Source organism: Rana temporaria, chromosome 5 (assembly GCF_905171775.1).
Source record: "Rana temporaria chromosome 5, aRanTem1.1, whole genome shotgun sequence".
Classification (NCBI taxonomy): Eukaryota; Metazoa; Chordata; class Amphibia; order Anura; family Ranidae; genus Rana; species Rana temporaria.
This window is the reverse complement of record NC_053493.1, coordinates 353,881,427-353,899,340: the sequence shown is the minus strand read 5'-3', so window position 1 is coordinate 353,899,340 and position 17,914 is coordinate 353,881,427. Positions and strand designations below refer to the sequence as shown.

At 46.6% G+C, this 17,914-nt stretch overlaps 1 protein-coding gene across 2 annotated transcripts in view; it reads right to left on the bottom strand.

The window, feature by feature from the left end:
* RIPK2 (receptor interacting serine/threonine kinase 2) overlaps positions 1-17,707 on the bottom strand; it is a 78,304-nt gene extending 60,597 nt beyond the window's left edge. The window contains exon 1 of one of the 2 annotated variants that reach the window (XM_040354595.1): positions 17,301-17,707. In XM_040354595.1, the coding sequence (XP_040210529.1) occupies positions 17,301-17,548 (248 nt within the window). In that variant the 5' untranslated portion in view covers positions 17,549-17,707. The remainder of the gene's footprint in view (positions 1-17,300) is intronic. The other variant, XM_040354594.1, reaches the window with a different exon arrangement.
* Between the last annotated feature and the right edge of the window lie 207 nt (positions 17,708-17,914).

Below are 17,914 nucleotides of genomic sequence, written 5' to 3'. Positions count from 1 at the left end.
GAACAATACAACCGCACTTCAACCAGAGGAGCTACCTCAAGAAATGTCTACTACCGCTCAAGAGACACCAAGTTCCCTTGAAACAAGGCCTGTAGAAACTCAGCCGCTAAGAAGATCTGACAGAACTACAAGAGGACGACCACCTGTCCGTTTGGAGGATTACCTGCACCAGCAGCCGAGAAGTCGACTACCGACTCTGTCATCTCATCGTTGAGTGCATCCTTACATCGTCTGAAGTTCCAGAGTGAGAAGAAGACTTACTTGGGATATTATGTTTATTTCCTTTAAAGGACTTTTCAAAAGGACTACATACCTACTGTTTTGCAACGTTCAAGCCTGTACCCGGAGATAGACTTTCACGTACCTGAGCCTCCGTGATATTCATCTGTTGACATTTTCCTGTGCCCAGGGAATGGACTCATACCCTGTGAGCCTCCTGAGATGTTATTTTTGTTTTGTTTTTCTTTTTCCATCTCATCGTGGACTATTCTGGTTTTGCCATACATCACCAGTCTTCAGAGGAAAAACTACACCCCTTTTTGTCACCTTTTGTCACATTTCGTTGTTGCCTGAGATATGTTTGCCTAACCCATTTTACTTGCAGATACAAGAAGTACAAGAATGGGGTTATATTGTTATTTCCTATGCATGCATGCTTTTCCATTTCTCTTATATCTTACAGGAAGACACAACATCGAGTCAAAAGTGTGCCGAGGTCGACACACGTTTTACCATGGGGGTATGCAGCGTCCCACTCAGGACATGTGGGAACTGCAAAAGTATTACTTCTTTGTCATTGCTATATTGCATGTCATTTTGCATTGTATACCTGTGGTATCCCTGTTCATAGGCTGGTCAGGTGTGCTTCTTACTTCCCACCACAAGATGGGGATAGCACCACTCTGGGAAATCTATCCCAGCTCAGGCTTATCTGTGGTCAGTTGTTCAGTACAGGAAGCAGTGTGCAGAGAAAAAGGAGAATGTGAAGGTGAGAGAAGGTCAGTCCAGGGAAGGGACACATTTAAACTGCTAAAATCAAAGGATAAAAGCCACTAATCGGCAGCAAAGACCTTTGAGTATAAAGGTGAAGGATTTATTAGCCTCCGGCAACCTCACCCATGTCACTGGATTCAAAAAGGACCAGACACAAGTAAGCATTATTACTGAACCACAGCCTGAGTCCAGGCCTACTAAAGCCTATTAGCAGTGGATCAGCAGAATTCCTCTATTTACCCAGAGACTGTATTCTAACTGGATGTTTGTACTGCAACCAAAACCAGACACAGTAAAAGTTGTGAGTTGTATTCTGCCACTGTCTACCTCATTCTTTAACATTGTTACTACAACTGGTTGTACCACCATTAACGGTACTGGCGTCACGACAAATATCATCAAGGGACCCAGCCGCCACAAGCACTCTAAACACCCCTGTCATCACGGGCACCTCAACCACCATCTTGGCTGGCGTTTCCCTATCGCAGAGCGTGCCCCGGAGGATTTCGTGCTGTCTTCCCTTTCACTGTGCGACCGGCCCAGGGAGGCTTTCTGCTAACCGTGAGTAAACCGATGAACTGTATTATTGCTGTCTCTCATCGGCCCACCGTGCACCTCACGTGTTCCCCTGCGATTCTGGCTCGTCGCAACTGGCATTTACTGGCAGGAGAAAAGCGCCATTTTTTTACTGGCCCCCAGTAAAAATACTAATGGTTGGCAACACGCTTTCAGTGTATCTAAAGTTGTGTCTTTTGGTGGGGTTACTGGTGGATGATGAATACTATTTTTTCCAACACTATTCATCATATTTTTGAGGGGCCCTGTTGGACTGTACTAATGTTGTTCATTTTCTTGTTAGACAGGGAATTGTAATTTAGGTTTTGTTTTATTTTGAGCTTGATCTGACATGTCAGACACAATTTTCATCATTCCATCTACGTTTCTAGATTTTGGTCTTCCTGAGATTCTCATGGGTGTTACCTATAGCAACCACTGATGTAAATCAGTACACCCTACTCCCAATTACATATCAGTACCCTACTCCACATCCTTCTGTTCCAGTCAACACCCTATCCAGCTACCGCCATCATGAATTTCAGCATCCCACTTTCCCACCAACTTAATAACCTATTCGTTCCTCTACAGTTACTGAATTTCATGACCAAACAGAAAAAAAAGTGAAAGTGTATTTCTACTCATGCTATTTATCCCACCTCAGCCACCATACGACTAGATCCTGTGTCTGCTTATGTCCCCATCCAGTCGGACCTTGCTCCCACTCCAGACCTGCATGCTACCACAACAGCCTCAGATCAGTGTGTATAACCACCAGTTTTAGCAAGTCTGTGTCATCGCCAGCTTCAGACCAGACCACTTACACTTGCTTCGACATCAACACACAATAACCTTTTGCCGACCGCGCTATAGACAAAAGTTGTCTACAGCGCGGTCGAGTTACTCTGGGAGGACGTCCCTGGAAACATCCGTGAGCGCCGGGTCTAGAAGACCCGGCGCATCACGGATCGCGGTAAATTGCCGCTGATAGCGGCCGTTTACCACGTGATCGCTCCGTGAAATGATGGAGCAATCACTTGTAAACAAACCGGCGTCATGTAAGGGGAGAGCGGGTGGCAGCAGCAGCTGCTGTGGCTGGATCTGTGACAATTGCAGTCACAGATCCAGCCATCCCTCCCTGCACAATACTCTGCAATACCCTGCGCAATACTCTGCAATACCCTGCGCAATACTCTGCAATACCCTGCGCAATACTCTGCAATACCCCCGCACAATACTCTGCAATACCCCGCACAATACTCTGCAATACCCCGCACAATACTCTGCAATACCCCGCGCAATACTCTGCAATACCCCGCGCAATACTCTGCAATACCCTGCGCAATACTCTGCACAATACCCTGCGCAATACTCTGCAATACCCTGCGCAATACTCTGCAATACCCCGCGCAATACTCTGCAATACCCCGCGCAATACTCTGCAATACCCTGCGCAATACTCTGCAATACCCTGCACAATACTCTGCAATACCCTGCGCAATAATCTGCAATACTCCAATACCCTGCGCAATACTACAATACCCTGCGCAATACTACAATACCCTGCAAAATACTCTGCAATAATCTGCGCAATATTCTGCAATACCCTGCGCAATACTCCAATACCCTGTGCAATACTCCAATACCCTGCGCAATACTCCAATACCCTGCGCAATACTCCAATACCCTGCGCAATACTCTGCAATGCCTCAATACTCTGCAATGCCTCAATACTCTGCAATGCCTCAATACTCTGCAATGCCTCAATACTCTGCAATGCCTCAATACTCTGCAATGCCTCAATACTCTGCAATGCCTCAATACTCTGCAATGCCTCAATACTCTGCAATGCCTCAATACTCTGCAATGCCTCAATACTCTGCAATGCCTCAATACTCTGCAATGCCTCAATACTCTGCAATGCCTCAATACTCTGCAATACCTCAATACTCTGCAATACCTCAATACTCTGCAATACTCTGTAATCCTCCAATACTCCGCAATACCCTGCAATACTCACCACTCACCGCTACGATCGAAGCCAGGATAATTTTTTTTATTTCAGGTTTCCCAGCATAGAGGTGAGATGTGGGGTCTTATTGACCCCATATCTCACTGTAAAGAGGATCTGTCATGCTATATTCCTATTACAAGGGATGTTTACATTCCTTATAATAGAAATAAAAGTGATTAAAAAAAAATATTTTTGGGGAAAAAAGTGTCAAACTAAAATAAATAAAGTAAAATGAACAATAAAATATATAAGTGCCCCTGTCCCTGTGTGCTCGCATGCAGAAGCGAACGTACACGTAGTCCCGCCCACATATGAAAACGATGTTCAACCTACACATGTGAGGTATCGCTGCGAACGTTAGAGCGAGAGCAATCATCTTGGCCCTAGACCTCCTCTGTAACTAAAAACATGTAACCAGTAAAAATATTTAAAGCGTCGCCTATGGGGATTTTTAAGTAGCAAAGTTTGGCGCCATTCCACGAGCGTGTGCAATTTTGAAGGGTAACATGTTGGGTATCTATTTACTCTGCGTAACTTCATCTTCCATATTATGCAAAAACATTGGGCTAACTTTACTTTTTTGTGTTTTTTTTAAGCACAAAACTTTTTTAAAAAAAAACACGCGTTCAAAAAATTGCTGCGAAAATACCGTGCGAGATAAAAAGTTGTAATGGCCGCCATTGTATTCTCTAGGGTCTTTGCTAAAGAAGCATATATAATGTTTTGGGGTTTCATGTAATTTTCTAGCAAATAAATGATAATTTTTACATGTAGGAGAGAAATGTCAGAATTGGTCTGGGTGCTCCAGAATGCCTGATGGTGCTCCCTGCATGTTGGGCCTCTGTATGTGGCCACACCGTGTAAAAGTCTCACACATTTGGTATCGCCATACTCGGGAGGAATAGCAGAATGTGTTTTGGGGTGCAATTTGTGATATGCATATGCTGTGTGTGAGAAATAACCTGCTAATATGACAGAAACAAGAATTATTTTTTTATTTTTACAGAATTTTCAGTCTTTTTTCTTTTATAGCGCAAAAAATAAAAAACCCAGAGGTAATCAAATACCACCAAAAGAAAGCTCTATTTGTGTGAAAAAAGGACAGAAATTTCATATGGGTACAATGTTGTATGACTGAGTAATTGTCATTCAAATTGTGAGAGCACCGAAAGCTGAAAATTGGTCTGGTTAGGAAGGGGGTTTAAGTGCCCAGTGGTCAAGTGGTTAAGGCGGAGGTTCACCCAAAAAATAATTTTTTAACATTACATTCAGCCGAGTTGTCCTAATGACAATCTGCTGTTTTTTTTTGTTTTCGTACATACCGTATTTTTACTGCAGCTTCCGGGTATGTCTTCTGCGGGACTGGGCGTTCCTATCTGATTGACACGCGTCACAAATTGTCGAAAGAAGCCGAACGTCGGTGCGCAGGCACCTTATAGAGACGCACCAACGTTCGGCTTCTTTCGGCTTTAAAGCGCTTATCCCTTCAACATGCTTTGTATGCTTTGGTGGTGTTTCAAAAATGCTTTTGGTGGTGCTTTTCTTGAAGCTTTAATGAAGTTTGGCAGATGTGTGTGGAGATCTCATACCTGCAATTTCTCCAAAATAAAGCGAAGCTAAAGCTGAATTCAAGCCTCTCAAAAGCTAAAGGTGCTTCAAGCGAGCATTGTCAAAGACTTCTATGGAGGCTTTGAAGACGCTTTGAAGCACCACTAAAGCGACATGGGGTATAATGTTAGAAACGAAGCAAAGCAAACACAAGGACTGTAAGCTAACCATTTTATTTGGTGACAGGAGCTTTGACTGGCATTCAGAGAGCTTTAAAAAAGCGTGTCCAAAGCCATGTTTTGAAGCACGTGTAAACAAGCCCTAATTTAGACCAACCTTCTAGTTCGCTAATTCCAGCCTCTGACCAGTCTGTCCCTGTGCCACCAGTTCATCTTCAGCCTGTCTCTGTGCCAACCACTCTAGGTCAACCTGCCCCTTTGCCAGCAGTTCCAGCACAGCCTTTTTTCCTGTGTCAACTGTTCCTTTCCAGTCTTTTGCTGTGCCAGCTTCTCCAGGCCAGCCTGTCTCCTGTGTCCTCTCTTATTCCTGTCTGGCCCATCTCCATACCAACTGTTCCAGTCCAGCCTGTCATTGTGTCAGCTTTCAATCACCCAGCCCTCTGTCACCCAGCCCTCTGTCACCCAGCCCTCTGTCACCCAGTCCCCTGTCACCCAGCCCTCTGTCACCCAGTCCCCTGTCACCCAGCCCTCTGTCACCCATCCCTCTGTCACCCAGCCCCCTGTCACCCAGCCCCCTGTCACCCAGCCCCCTGTCACCCAGCCCCCTGTCACCCAGCCCCCTGTCACCCAGTCCTCTGTCACCCAGTCCTCTGTCACCCAGTCCTCTGTCACCCAGTCCTCTGTCACCCAGTCCCCTGTCACCCAGTCCCCTGTCACCCAGTCCCCTTTCACCAAGCCCCCTGTCACCCAGCCCTCTGTCACCCAGCACTCTGTCACCCAGACCTCTGTCACCCAGTCCTCTGTCACCCAGCCCTCTGTCACCCAGCCCTCTGTCACCCAGCCCCCTGTCACCCAGCCCCCTGTCACCCAGCCCTCTGTCACCCAGCCCTCTGTCACCCAGCCCCCTGTTACACAGTCCTCTGTCATCCAGCCTCCTGTCACCCAGTCCTCTGTCACCCAGCCCTCTGTCACCCAGCCCTCTGTCACCCAGCCCTCTGTCACCCAGTCCCCTGTCACCCAGCCCTCTGTCAGCCAGTCCCCTGCTGTCACCCAGTCCCCTGCTGTCACCCAGTCCCCTGTTACCCAGTACCCTGCTGTCACCCAGTCCCCTGCTGTCACCCAGCCCTCTGTCACCCAGCCCTCTGTCACCCAGTCCCCTGCTGTCACCCATTCCTCTGTCACCCAGCCCTCTGTCACCCAGTCCCATGTTACCCAGTCCCCTGCTGTCACCCAGCCCTCTGTCACCCAGTCCCCTGCTGTCACCCAGTCCCCTGTCACCCAGTCCCCTGTCACCCAGTCCTCTGTCACCCAGTCCCCTGCTGTCACCCAGTCCTCTGCTGTCACCCAGCCTGCTGTCACCCAGTCCTCTGCCATCCAGTCCTCTGTCACCCAGTCGCCCAGTCCTCTGTAACCCAGTCCCCTGCTGTCGCCAAGTCCTCTGTCACCCAGTCCCCTTGCTGTCGCCCAGTCCTCTGCTGTCAGCCAGTCCCCCTGCTGTCGCCCAGTCCCCCTGCTGTCACCCAGTCCAAGTGACAAGTGACACGCTGAATCTGGTGACGGGATGGGTGGCAAGTGACACACTAAATCTGGTGGCAGGGGACGGATGGCAAGTGACATGCTGAATCTGGTGACAAGTGGCAAGTGACATTTCCGAGTGTCTCCGATGCTCTCCGGCACCCCCCACCTCTGGCCACATGAGGTATGGCATGCAATTGAAGTCAATGCGGAACAAATTATTTTCGTTTCCATTAACTTCAATGGGGAAACTCACTTTGATATGTGAGCACTTTGGATTACGAGCATTCTCCTGGAACGGATTATGCTCGTAATCCGAGGTTCCACTGTGTAATATATATATATATTTAATCTCCCTAGCCCTATGTGCTTTCATATCTGACTTATCTTTATATAATACGCTCTTTAAATGTTTCTTTAAAATGTATGGTTTTCTCTTTTATGAACAAAAAAATAATGACGTTATGATGTTGGGCTGGTATAATAATGCTATGGGGCTGGTATGAAATGTTTTCCAGGGCTGGTTTTTACTCCCAGTCCGGCCCTGAATAAAGGTACCACATGTGTAATGCAGTGACCCTATCCAAGGTGCCTAGTATAGCCCAGAAGAACCCACCCTGGGTTAGGCCTCCTATGTAACCCACACTTGGTGCCCAATGAGGAGGAGAACATGGAGAAAGCGTTACCCACCTACCCTACAGGCTTTCAATTCACAACAATGGATGGAAAAGGGTCTCTATCTATGGCACATTTTTAAAGTAGCACACAATGCCTGACATGTTGAGCCAGTTATGGCAGGAAATTGAATCCCAAATCCAGCCAAAGCTTTCCTTCTGTTGTTTTGAATAGAGTGGGAAAAGTTTCAAATTTTGTCTTTTATTGTGGTTTGTGACCCCATTGAAGGAGTGAACAGACAGCTTTAATAACCTGACAGAGGTTCTGATCCCATTCCACCTTACTGAAATAGTGGCCTTATTAGGGCACAGCATTGCCTTTTAAAGAAAACTATTTACAATGTGCTCTGTTTTATGGCCTATGTCAACAGGCTTTGTGCTTGTGTTGATGGAATCAATTGAGATGCTTTTGAGATCATTCAGGTTTTGCTAACAAGTGCATGTCATGCTTTACCAGCAGGGACCAGCCAAATTTCGATCTATGCATGGGCATAGAGAAGTCGATCTACCGGTGGATTTCTGTAAAAGTGCCCTTCTTTCGATCAGTGCTGCAGGCTATAGAATGACTTCTGTACAACTGAAATTTCCTCTCAATCAGTACTGCAGGCTATAGCCTCCCTGCTGTCAGAATACATTGACTCAGCAGGGAGGATTCCTCAATCCACCTCTAATGTGGAATCACTGGTTTAAAAATAAATAAATAACGACTCATCTATGGTCAGCTTTACCTGCCTGTTCATTGTCTTCTGTGGCATGTACACAAAGCTGCACACGCACAATTCAGTTTACATTCTGGGCATGTTGTCTTGGTGCCAAGAGGCATGAACTCTTGCACATGCGTGGAAGTTACAGTGCCTTGAAAAATTATTCAACCCCCTTTAAATTTTCCAAATTTTGTCATGTTAAAACCAAAAATGAAAATGTATTTTATTGGGATTTTATGCGACAGACCAACATAAAGTGGCACATAATTGAGAAGTGGAAGGAAAATTATAAATGGTTTTCAACTTTTTTTGTTACAAATAAATATGTGAAAAGTGTAGAATGCATTTGTATTCAGCCCCCTTCACTCTGATACCCCTAACTAAAATCTAGTGAAACCAATTGCCCCTCAGAAATCATTTAATTAGTAAATAGAGTCCACCTGTGTGTAATTTAATCTCAGTATAAACACATTTTCATCGGACATGTCTGCTGGGAGCTTTTGGTCTGATGTGTGTACACACCATCAGACCAAAATCCCAGCGGACAGAGAACGCGGTGACGTAGAAGACACCGACGTTCTCTAACACGGAAGTTAAATGCTTCCACGCATGCGTCGAATCAATTTGACGCATGCGCGGGATTTCGTGCCGCTGGTTATACGTCATAACCAGCGGACATGTCCGATGAGTCGTACTAACCATCGGACATGTCCGACGGACATGTTTCCAGCGGACAAGTTTCTTAGCATACTAAGAAACTTTTGTCCGCTGGAAACCTGTTCGCTAGGCCGGAAAACTGTCCGCTAGGCTCTACACACGGTCGGACATGTCCGCGGAAACTGGTCCGCGGACCAGTTTCAGCGGACATGTTCGGTCGTGTGTACAAGGCCTTAGAGAACCTTAGTGAACAAACAGCATCATGGAGGCCAAGGAACACACCAGACATGGAAGAGTGGCAAGAAGAAAGCCATTGTAGAAAGAAAGCCATAAGAAGTCCTGTTTGCAGTTTGCGAGAAGCCATGTGGGGAACACAGCAAACATGTGGAAGAAGGCGCTCTGGTCAGATGAGACCAAAATTGAACTTTTTGGCCAAAAAGCAAAAGGCTATGTGTGGGGGAAAACTAACATTGCACATCACCCTGAACACACCATCACCACTGTGAAACATGGTGGTGGCAGGTTCAAGTTGTGGGATTCTTTTCTTCAACAGGGACAGGGAAGCTGATCAGAGTTGATGGGAAGATGAATGGAGCCATATATAAAGCAATCTTAGATGAAAGCATGTTAGAGTCTGCAAAAGACTTGAGCCTGGGGTGGAGGTTCACCAGTAGGACAACAAATCTAAACATACAGCCAGAGCTACAATGGAATGGTTTAGATCAAAGCATATTCATGTGTTAGAATAGTCCAGTCAGAGTCCAGACCTAAATCCAATTGAGAATCTGTGGCAAGACTTGAAAATTGCTGTCCACAGATGCTCTCCATCCAATCTGACAGAGCTTGAGCTATTTTGCAAAGAAGAATGGGCAAAAATGTAATTTTATAGATGTACAAAGCTGGTAGAGACATCCCCAAAAAGACTTGCAGCTGTAATTGTAGTGAAAGGTGGTTTTACAAAGTATTGACTCAGGGGGGCTGAATACAAATGCACGCCTCACTTTTCAGATATTTATTTGTAAAAAAAATTGAAAACCATTTATAATTTTTCATTCCACTTCACAATTATGTACCACTTTGTGTTGGTCACATATCACATAAAATCCCAATAAAATATATTTACGTTTTTGGTTGTAACATGACAAAATGTGGAAAATGTCAAGGGGTATGATTACTTTTTCAAGGCACTGTACCTCACCCCATGCCAGCCAATCAAGATGAGTAAAGATACAGCACTCAGAAAAAGCTGGAGAGAAGATGCTAGTGCTGGCATAGGAACTGGCATGGCATGGTTGTTGGATTCTTGTAGAGGAGATTAGTATTTGTGCACTTTGCATTCACTGTAAATAAGAAAATAAATTTAAAGCAGAGTTCCACCCAAAAATGGAACTTCCGCTTTTTGGAATCCCCCCTCCGGTGTCACATTTTGCACCTTTCAGGGAGGAGGAGGGAGCAGATACCGGTGTAATACAGGTATGTGCTCCCACTTCCGGGCATAGATCACTGTGGTGACCTACGCCATGTCCTGCGCCTACCCCCCCTGCTGTCTTCTGGGAGACACACAGGTCCCAGAAGACAGCAGGGACCAGTGGGATTGCGCAGCGCGACTCGCGCATGCGCAGTAGGGAAGCAGGAAGTGAAGCCGTTGGCGGCGACAGCACCCCGAGATCCGAGGGAGAGATCGGCTTCGAGTTCCGACATTGTGGGCGCCCAGGACAGGTAAGTGTCCATATATTAAAAGTCAGCAGCTGCAGTATTTGTAGCTGCTGACTTTTAATATTTTTTTTCGGGGGAACTCTGCTTTAAATGAATTAGGGCAAAAACTATCAACAGGAGAAGGAAAGTGATCACATTACAGACAATGTGACTGTGCTCTTCTCCAATCACAGAAGGTTCTCTGCAGAGATATTTTAAGAACCCTCTGACAGACATAACAGGTCTCATACTTTCTCTGGAATTTTATGAATTTCATGAAAACTGCATTGTCCTTTTTAGAGTACATAGTCTCAAAGTCACCCTAGTGTTTTTGTTGCTGTCTTTGTCTCCATTGGAGAGATTTTCCAGTAGTTCTCTAGGATAGAAATAGGGGGCCAGATCCTCAAAAGAGATACTCCGACTTAAGTGCTGTTCAGTCTGTGTGTAACTTTGGAAACGATCCTCAAAAGGCTTTTTCCAAAGTTACACAGAAGATCCGGCATGTGTAATTGAATTACACTGCCGAATCTTAGGATGCAGTACCGCATCCGCCGCTGGGGGCATTTCGAGTCGAAATGCCGTTGCTAGTATGCAAATTAGCACTTAAGGCGATCCACAAAGCTTTCTAGCTTCCTTTTTGCGCCGTAAGTGTTATTTTGCAAGTGTAAAATTAGGGCTCGTTCTACAAAGTGTAAACTAGTTACACCTTGTAAAAGCCCATTCCAGCGACGGCATTTGGTATGCTTTCCCGAGGGAGAACTCCACGGCAATTTGTAAAAAACAAAACCGGCATGGGTTCCCCCCAGGAGCATACCAGGCCCTTAGGTCTGGTATGGGTTGTAAGGGGACCCCCCCTACGCCGAAAAATCGACGTAGGGGTCCCCCTACAATCCATACCAGACCCGTATCCAAAGCACGCTACCCCGGCCGGCCAGGAAGGGAGTGGGGACGAGCGAGCGCCCCCCCCCTCCTGAGCCGTGCCAGGCCGCGTGCCCTCAACATGGGGGGGTTGGGTGCTCTGGGGCAGGGGGGCGCACTGCGGGCCCCCCCACCCCAGAGCACCCTGTCCCCATGTTGATGAGGACAGGACCTCTTCCCGACAACCCTTGCCATTGGTTGTCGGGGTCTGCGGGCGGAGGCTTATCGGAATCTGGGAGTCCCCTCAAATAAGGGGGCCCCCAGATACCGGCCCCCCACCCTAAGTGAATGGATATGGGGTACATCGTACCCCTATCCATTCACCTGGAGGCAAAAAGTAAAAGTTAATAAACACACAACACAAGGCTTTTTAAAATATTTTATTATTCTGCTCCGGACGCCCCCCCTGTCTTCGTTATTAGCTCAATTACCAGGGGGGGCTTCTTCTTCCGCTCTCCGGGGGTCTTCTCCACTCTCCGGGGGGGGTTTCTTCTTCCGCTCTCCGGGGGGGGCTTCTCCGGACTCCGGGGGGGCTTCTCCGGACTCCGGGGGGCTTCTTCCATCTTCTCCCCTCTTCCGCTCTTGACTCGGCGAACCCCGGTTCTTCTGCAGATGTCCGGTGCCTTCTTCTTCAGCGCTGGCTGCCTGCTATGTTTGTGTGTTAGCTCGATTTCAAACAGGCAGCCAGCGCGGTCTTCTGTGGCGTCAGGGTCTTCTCTTCCTTTCTTCCGATGTTGCCTCGTCGCCTGTTGTCGCTGTAATGATGGAAGCGCGCCTTGCATCCCATTTATATAGGCATCACCGTCCCATCATGCTCCGGTAGGTACCCACGTGGTGGGTGCACGTGGGTAGGCACCCACCACGTGGGTACCTGCCGGAGCATGATGGGACGGTGATGCCTATATAAATGTGATGCAAGGCGCGCTTCCATCATTACAGCGACAACAGGCGACGAGGCAACATCGGAAGAACAGAAGACCAGAAGACCCTGACGCCACAGAAGACCGCGCTGGCTGCCTGTTTGAAATCGAGCTAACACACAAACATAGCAGGCAGCCAGCGCTGAAGAAGAAGGCACCGGAGAGCTGCAGAAGAACCGGGGTTCGCCGAGTCAAGAGCGGAAGAGGGGAGAAGATGGAAGAAGCCCCCCGGAGTCCGGAGAAGCCCCCCCCGGAGAGCGGAGAAGACCCCCGGAGAGCGGAGAAGACCCCCGGAGAGCGGAGAAGACCCCCGGAGAGTGGAAGAAGAAGCCCCCCCTGCTAATTGAGCTAATAACGAAGACAGGGGGGGCGTCCGGAGCAGAATAATAAAATATTTTAAAAAGCCTTGTGTTGTGTGTTTATTAACTTTTACTTTTTGCCTCCAGGTGAATGGATAGGGGTACGATGTACCCCATATCCATTCACTTAGGGTGGGGGGCCGGTATCTGGGGGCCCCCTTATTTGAGGGGACTCCCAGATTCCGATAAGCCTCCGCCCGCAGACCCCGACAACCAATGGCAAGGGTTGTCGGGAAGAGGTCCTGTCCTCATCAACATGGGGACAGGGTGCTCTGGGGTGGGGGGGCCCGCAGTGCGCCCCCCTGCCCCAGAGCACCCAACCCCCCCATGTTGAGGGCACGCGGCCTGGCACGGCTCAGGAGGGGGGGGGGCGCTCGCTCGTCCCCACTCCCTTCCTGGCCGGCCGGGTAGCGTGCTTTGGATACGGGTCTGGTATGGATTGTAGGGGGACCCCCTACGTCAATTTTTCGGCGTGGGGGGGTCTCCTTACAACCCATGCCAGACCTAAGGGCCTGGTATGCTCCTGGGGGGGGAACCCATGCCGGTTTTTTCTTTGAAAATTGGCATGGAGTTCTCCCTCAGGAATGCATGCCGCTGTCATTTTTTTTCCCCCGACGCAACTTTAAGCCGTCGCGATCCTCAAAACTCGGCGTAACGTAACTTCGCGCATGCGCAGTACGGCCGGCGCGGGAGCGCGCCTCATTTAAATGGGACTCGCCCCATTTGAATAGGAACGCCTTGCGCCGGCGGAATTTTAGTTACACAGCCTGAAATTTCTAGATAAGTGCTTTGTGGATCAGGCACTTAGGTAGAAACTTTAAGGCAGTGTAACTTAAATTGGATTTTTTAAGTTACGTCAGGTTTTTGTGGATCTGGCCCAGGGATACAGACAATAAAAAACAAACCTGAAGAAAGAGGAGAGGGGGATAAAAGCTTCACTGCACTGGTCTTTTTTTCAGAAAATATTTTTATGGTTCAGTAAAAAACACAATTTTTTTAACCAACTGTTATAATATTTGTTGCAGTTTGATCTTAGGGTTAGGCGATGAAGTCCAGCTGCAACAGGCAAATCAGTTTGTTCAGATGTTTTTATTTGTTTCAAAACCCTTCAAACTTTTTCCAATACATTCTATTTCAGCCCTGATGAAGGGGGCCAAATGGAGCCCCAGAAATAGGTTTGCTGTTTTTACTGAACCTAAATATAAATATTTTCTATACACTAAACAGTGAAGTGGCATTTTCATCCAGACTATTGTGATTCCTTGAGGTCTACCTTGAGGGCTCTTAAAGTGATACTAAAGTAAAAATTTTTTAGTTAAAAATAACAAACATGTTATACTTACCTGCCGTGTGCAGTGGTTTTGCACAGAGCAGTCCAGATTGTCCTCTTCTCTGGTCCCTCTTTGGTGCTCCTGGCCCCTCCCTCCTGTTGAGTGCCCCCACAACAAATTGCTTGCTATAGGGGCACCCAAGTCGAGCTGCTGCTCTGTGTGCTCATCCAGACACGGAACTGCAGCCCGGCCCTGCCCCCTTTCTCTCCTCATTGGCTGACTGACTTTGATTGACAGCAGCACAGGCCAATGGTGCCACGCTGCTGTCTAAGCCAATAAGGAGGCGAGTCCAGGGCAACCGAGACACTCCTGCAGCACTTCTGGATCTAGATGGGGCTCAGGTAAGTTTTAGTGGGACTGAGGGGGCACAATGAAAACCTGACAGAGGTTCTACATTTGTCATTCTCTGCCCAAAAATTACTAAAACTTCCCTCAGCTGTAAGGAAATTCCTTCCACCCTTCTGTACAAGCAATGCTACTAATAATAAAAAAAAATAATAATGGTATTTTCATTCTTGAACAACTCATACCTGCATAGTTATTACATTTTGTTTTACTTGCACTTCCCTTTTTGATTGTAAGTTCCTGCGAGCAGGGCCCTATTAAAGCGGTAGTTCACCCTGACCCACATGATGTTACCATCGAGACAGGCATTGTAGCGCGAGCTACAGTATGCCTGTCCCGATTTTTTTAACCCCGTACTCACCTCGTAGTCGTCCATCGTAGATTCCGGCTCCCGCGGGGAATGGGCGTGCCTATGGAGAGGGAGGATGATTGACGGCCGGCCCTGGCACGTCACTCTCCCCGAAGACAGCCGGAGTAGGTCTCGGCTCTTCACGGCGCGTGCGCACAGGCTATGCGCACGCGTCGTGAAGACCAAGCCTATTTCGGCTATTTCCGGAGAAGCGTGACGCGCCAGAGCCGGCCGTCAATCATCCTCCGTCTCCAGAGGCACGCCCATTCCCCGGTATCTTCGATGGACGACTACAAGGTGAGTATGGGGGGAAAAAATTCGGGACAGGCATACTGTAGCTCGCGCTACAGTGCCTGATTTAAAGGTAAAAGAAAAAATTTTTTTTTTTTTCCTGTCGATAGGGTGAACCCCCGCTTTAACTCTCTGGTCTTAAACTGTATTGTAAAGTTACTGTCTGTCTTTTGTAATGCACTGTTCAAACTGTTGGTGCTATATAAATACTTTATAATAATAATTATAATAATGAAGTAGTGCACATAACTGAATAGTCTATAAGGCCACTTATGTGTCCGGTGCGATCACCTGGGAATCTGTGAACAAATCCCGTACCAAACTGAAGTAGAACAAAATGGATGTGACATCTGTGTCCACTTTTTCTGCAGGGCCTATCCAGACCCATATTAGATCTATGAGCAGCTAAATGTAAATGGACTTGCGTCCCATCAGACTACCTTCGGTTTGTCACATTGAGGGCTTTAAAAAATGGAAAGGATGCAGACCTTTTCCATTTTATTTCAGACTTGGAGGTAATGTAAACAGACGCACATCCGTTTACATGCGCCTGCACATAGACCTACATATATCCAATCAGGACCATTCAGGTCGTAAAAAACAGAAAAGGACCTTTTCCTTTATTTTTTTCTGGACCTGGAAGGTCTTGGAGGTAAACGGTTGTAATTAGACGCACATCTGTTTACAATCGCATTCTTTCGACAATCTTTTCTAAGAATTTTCATTAGAATTTTGCACAATTAGTGGGCCGCAACACAATTTTTGTGCAACCATTGAATTTGTGTGATTGGGCATTTTGGGAAATTTTGTAAAAAAAAACAATGATTTTCTATTTAACGATCGTTTCAGAAATATGATCGAAAAAGAAATGCACATGAGTAGAAGAAAAGATTATTCCTAGAAACAAAAGTGGATTCCCAGCCATGAAAATTATTTTCTGTAGCAACATGAGGTGAAATTGAAGGCTTTGTTGGTCGAAATTCAAAATCACTGGTGGCACCATTTGATCACAAACCGCACAAAATTTCAGATTTTTGAAAGAAAATTCAGTCAGAATTCGACCCCAAGTGATTTTATTTTTAAAATCTTATCTAAGAATTCTTGTTCGAATTTAGCACCATTTGTGGGCCTCAGCAATGGCCAGTTTTCATGCGGCCATTGAATTTGAGTGTTTGGGCACTTAGAAAATGTTCTGAAAAAAATAAAAAATTTCTAATCGATAATGGAAGAATCGAAAAATAAATGAGCATGAGTGCTAGAAAAGAGAATTCCTGGAAAGTAAAGAAGATTCCCGGACACGAAAATTCTTTTCTGTAGCAACATGAGGTGAAATTGAAGGCTTGTTTAGTCGAATTTCGAAATCAATGGTGGCACCATTGGATCACAAAACGCACAAAATTTCTGATTTTTTAAAGAAAAATTTGGTCCGAATTCAACCCGTGGCATAAAGCCGGGCATACATAGTTCGAATTCCGAACAAATTTTATTCAGAAAATCTTATCTAAGGCCACGTACACACGACTGGTTCATCCGATGAGAATGGTCCGACGGACCGTTTTCATTGGTTCACCGCTGAAGTGGCCTGATGGTCTGATGTGTGTACACACCATCAGTTCAAAATCCGATCGGGTCAGAACGCGGTGACGTAAAACACACGAGGTGCTGAAAAAAACAAAGTTCAATGCTTCCAAGCATGCGTCGACTTGATTCTGAGCATGCGCGGGTTTTGAACCGATGCTTTTGTGTACTAACCATCGGTTTGGACCGATCGGTCAGCGGTCCATCGGATCGATTTTAAAGCAAGTTTTAAAATTTTGGTCCAAAGGACCAAAGACCAATGGGCCGTACACATGGTCGGTTTGGACCGATGAAACTGAACTTCGGTTTATTCTCATCGGCTTTGACCGACCGTGTGTACGCGGCCTAAGAGTTTTACCGCATTGTAATACATCCCTCACCGTAGGGACACACAGGAAACAATTGATTCACATTGCAGCGTACGGTGCCAAATCACGCTGCAATGTACAGCAACACATTTGCCGTACGTTTTTTATACTTCAAATAAAGTTTGTACAAAAAAAGGAACCATATGATGCACTGAATCGATCACCACGCTGCCCCCTACCGTAGCTGGCAACTGAGACCTGCCGGAGCGGCATTCGAAGATCTACTAGTGTATGACCAGATTAAACCAAACTTTTGGCTTTGTAACGTCTTCAGTGTCTATAGAAATTTATATTGTGTGGCACTCACCTTTCCACTAGATGACGCTCTGTTGGGAAGAACTTCACAGCTACCTGTATTCTCCAGTCAGAATGAAGGGCCTGGTATACAGTTCCATAAGCCCCCTTGTTGATGAAGTTTAGATCTGTTAGTTTGGTGTTAGAGATGAATTGAAGGTTACTACTGATGTTGGCGGTCTGCAGATACAAGTTGTCCTGTTGGCATTGTGCAGGAGAGGAACACCCAGTCTCCTGACTGCTCGTACTGGTGCTGCTCATCTTGAGTCGCCACTCTTATCCCAAGAATAGAGAATTGTGATATTCCAGTGTGTGTGAAAACGTTGTAGCCCTGACTGTGAAATAGAAGAAATGTCTTCCTGGAATACGTAGAAGCCACACTACCCCCTCCCTCTCCAGCCCTCAGCACTATCCAGTCCTTAACTGGCGAAACTGAAAGAAGAAAAGTCACAGATCCTGCAGTTCCTGTTTTACCACCCACTTGTCACATACCTCACATGCACATGATCAGGAAGAAGACGTCAAATTACATATTATTTGAAAAAAAAAAATCCTGTAATGGATTTATACTATGTCATTTTTCTGTAGCCGTTAAAAACAAAGACAAAGCTTTTTTTTTGAGCTTTA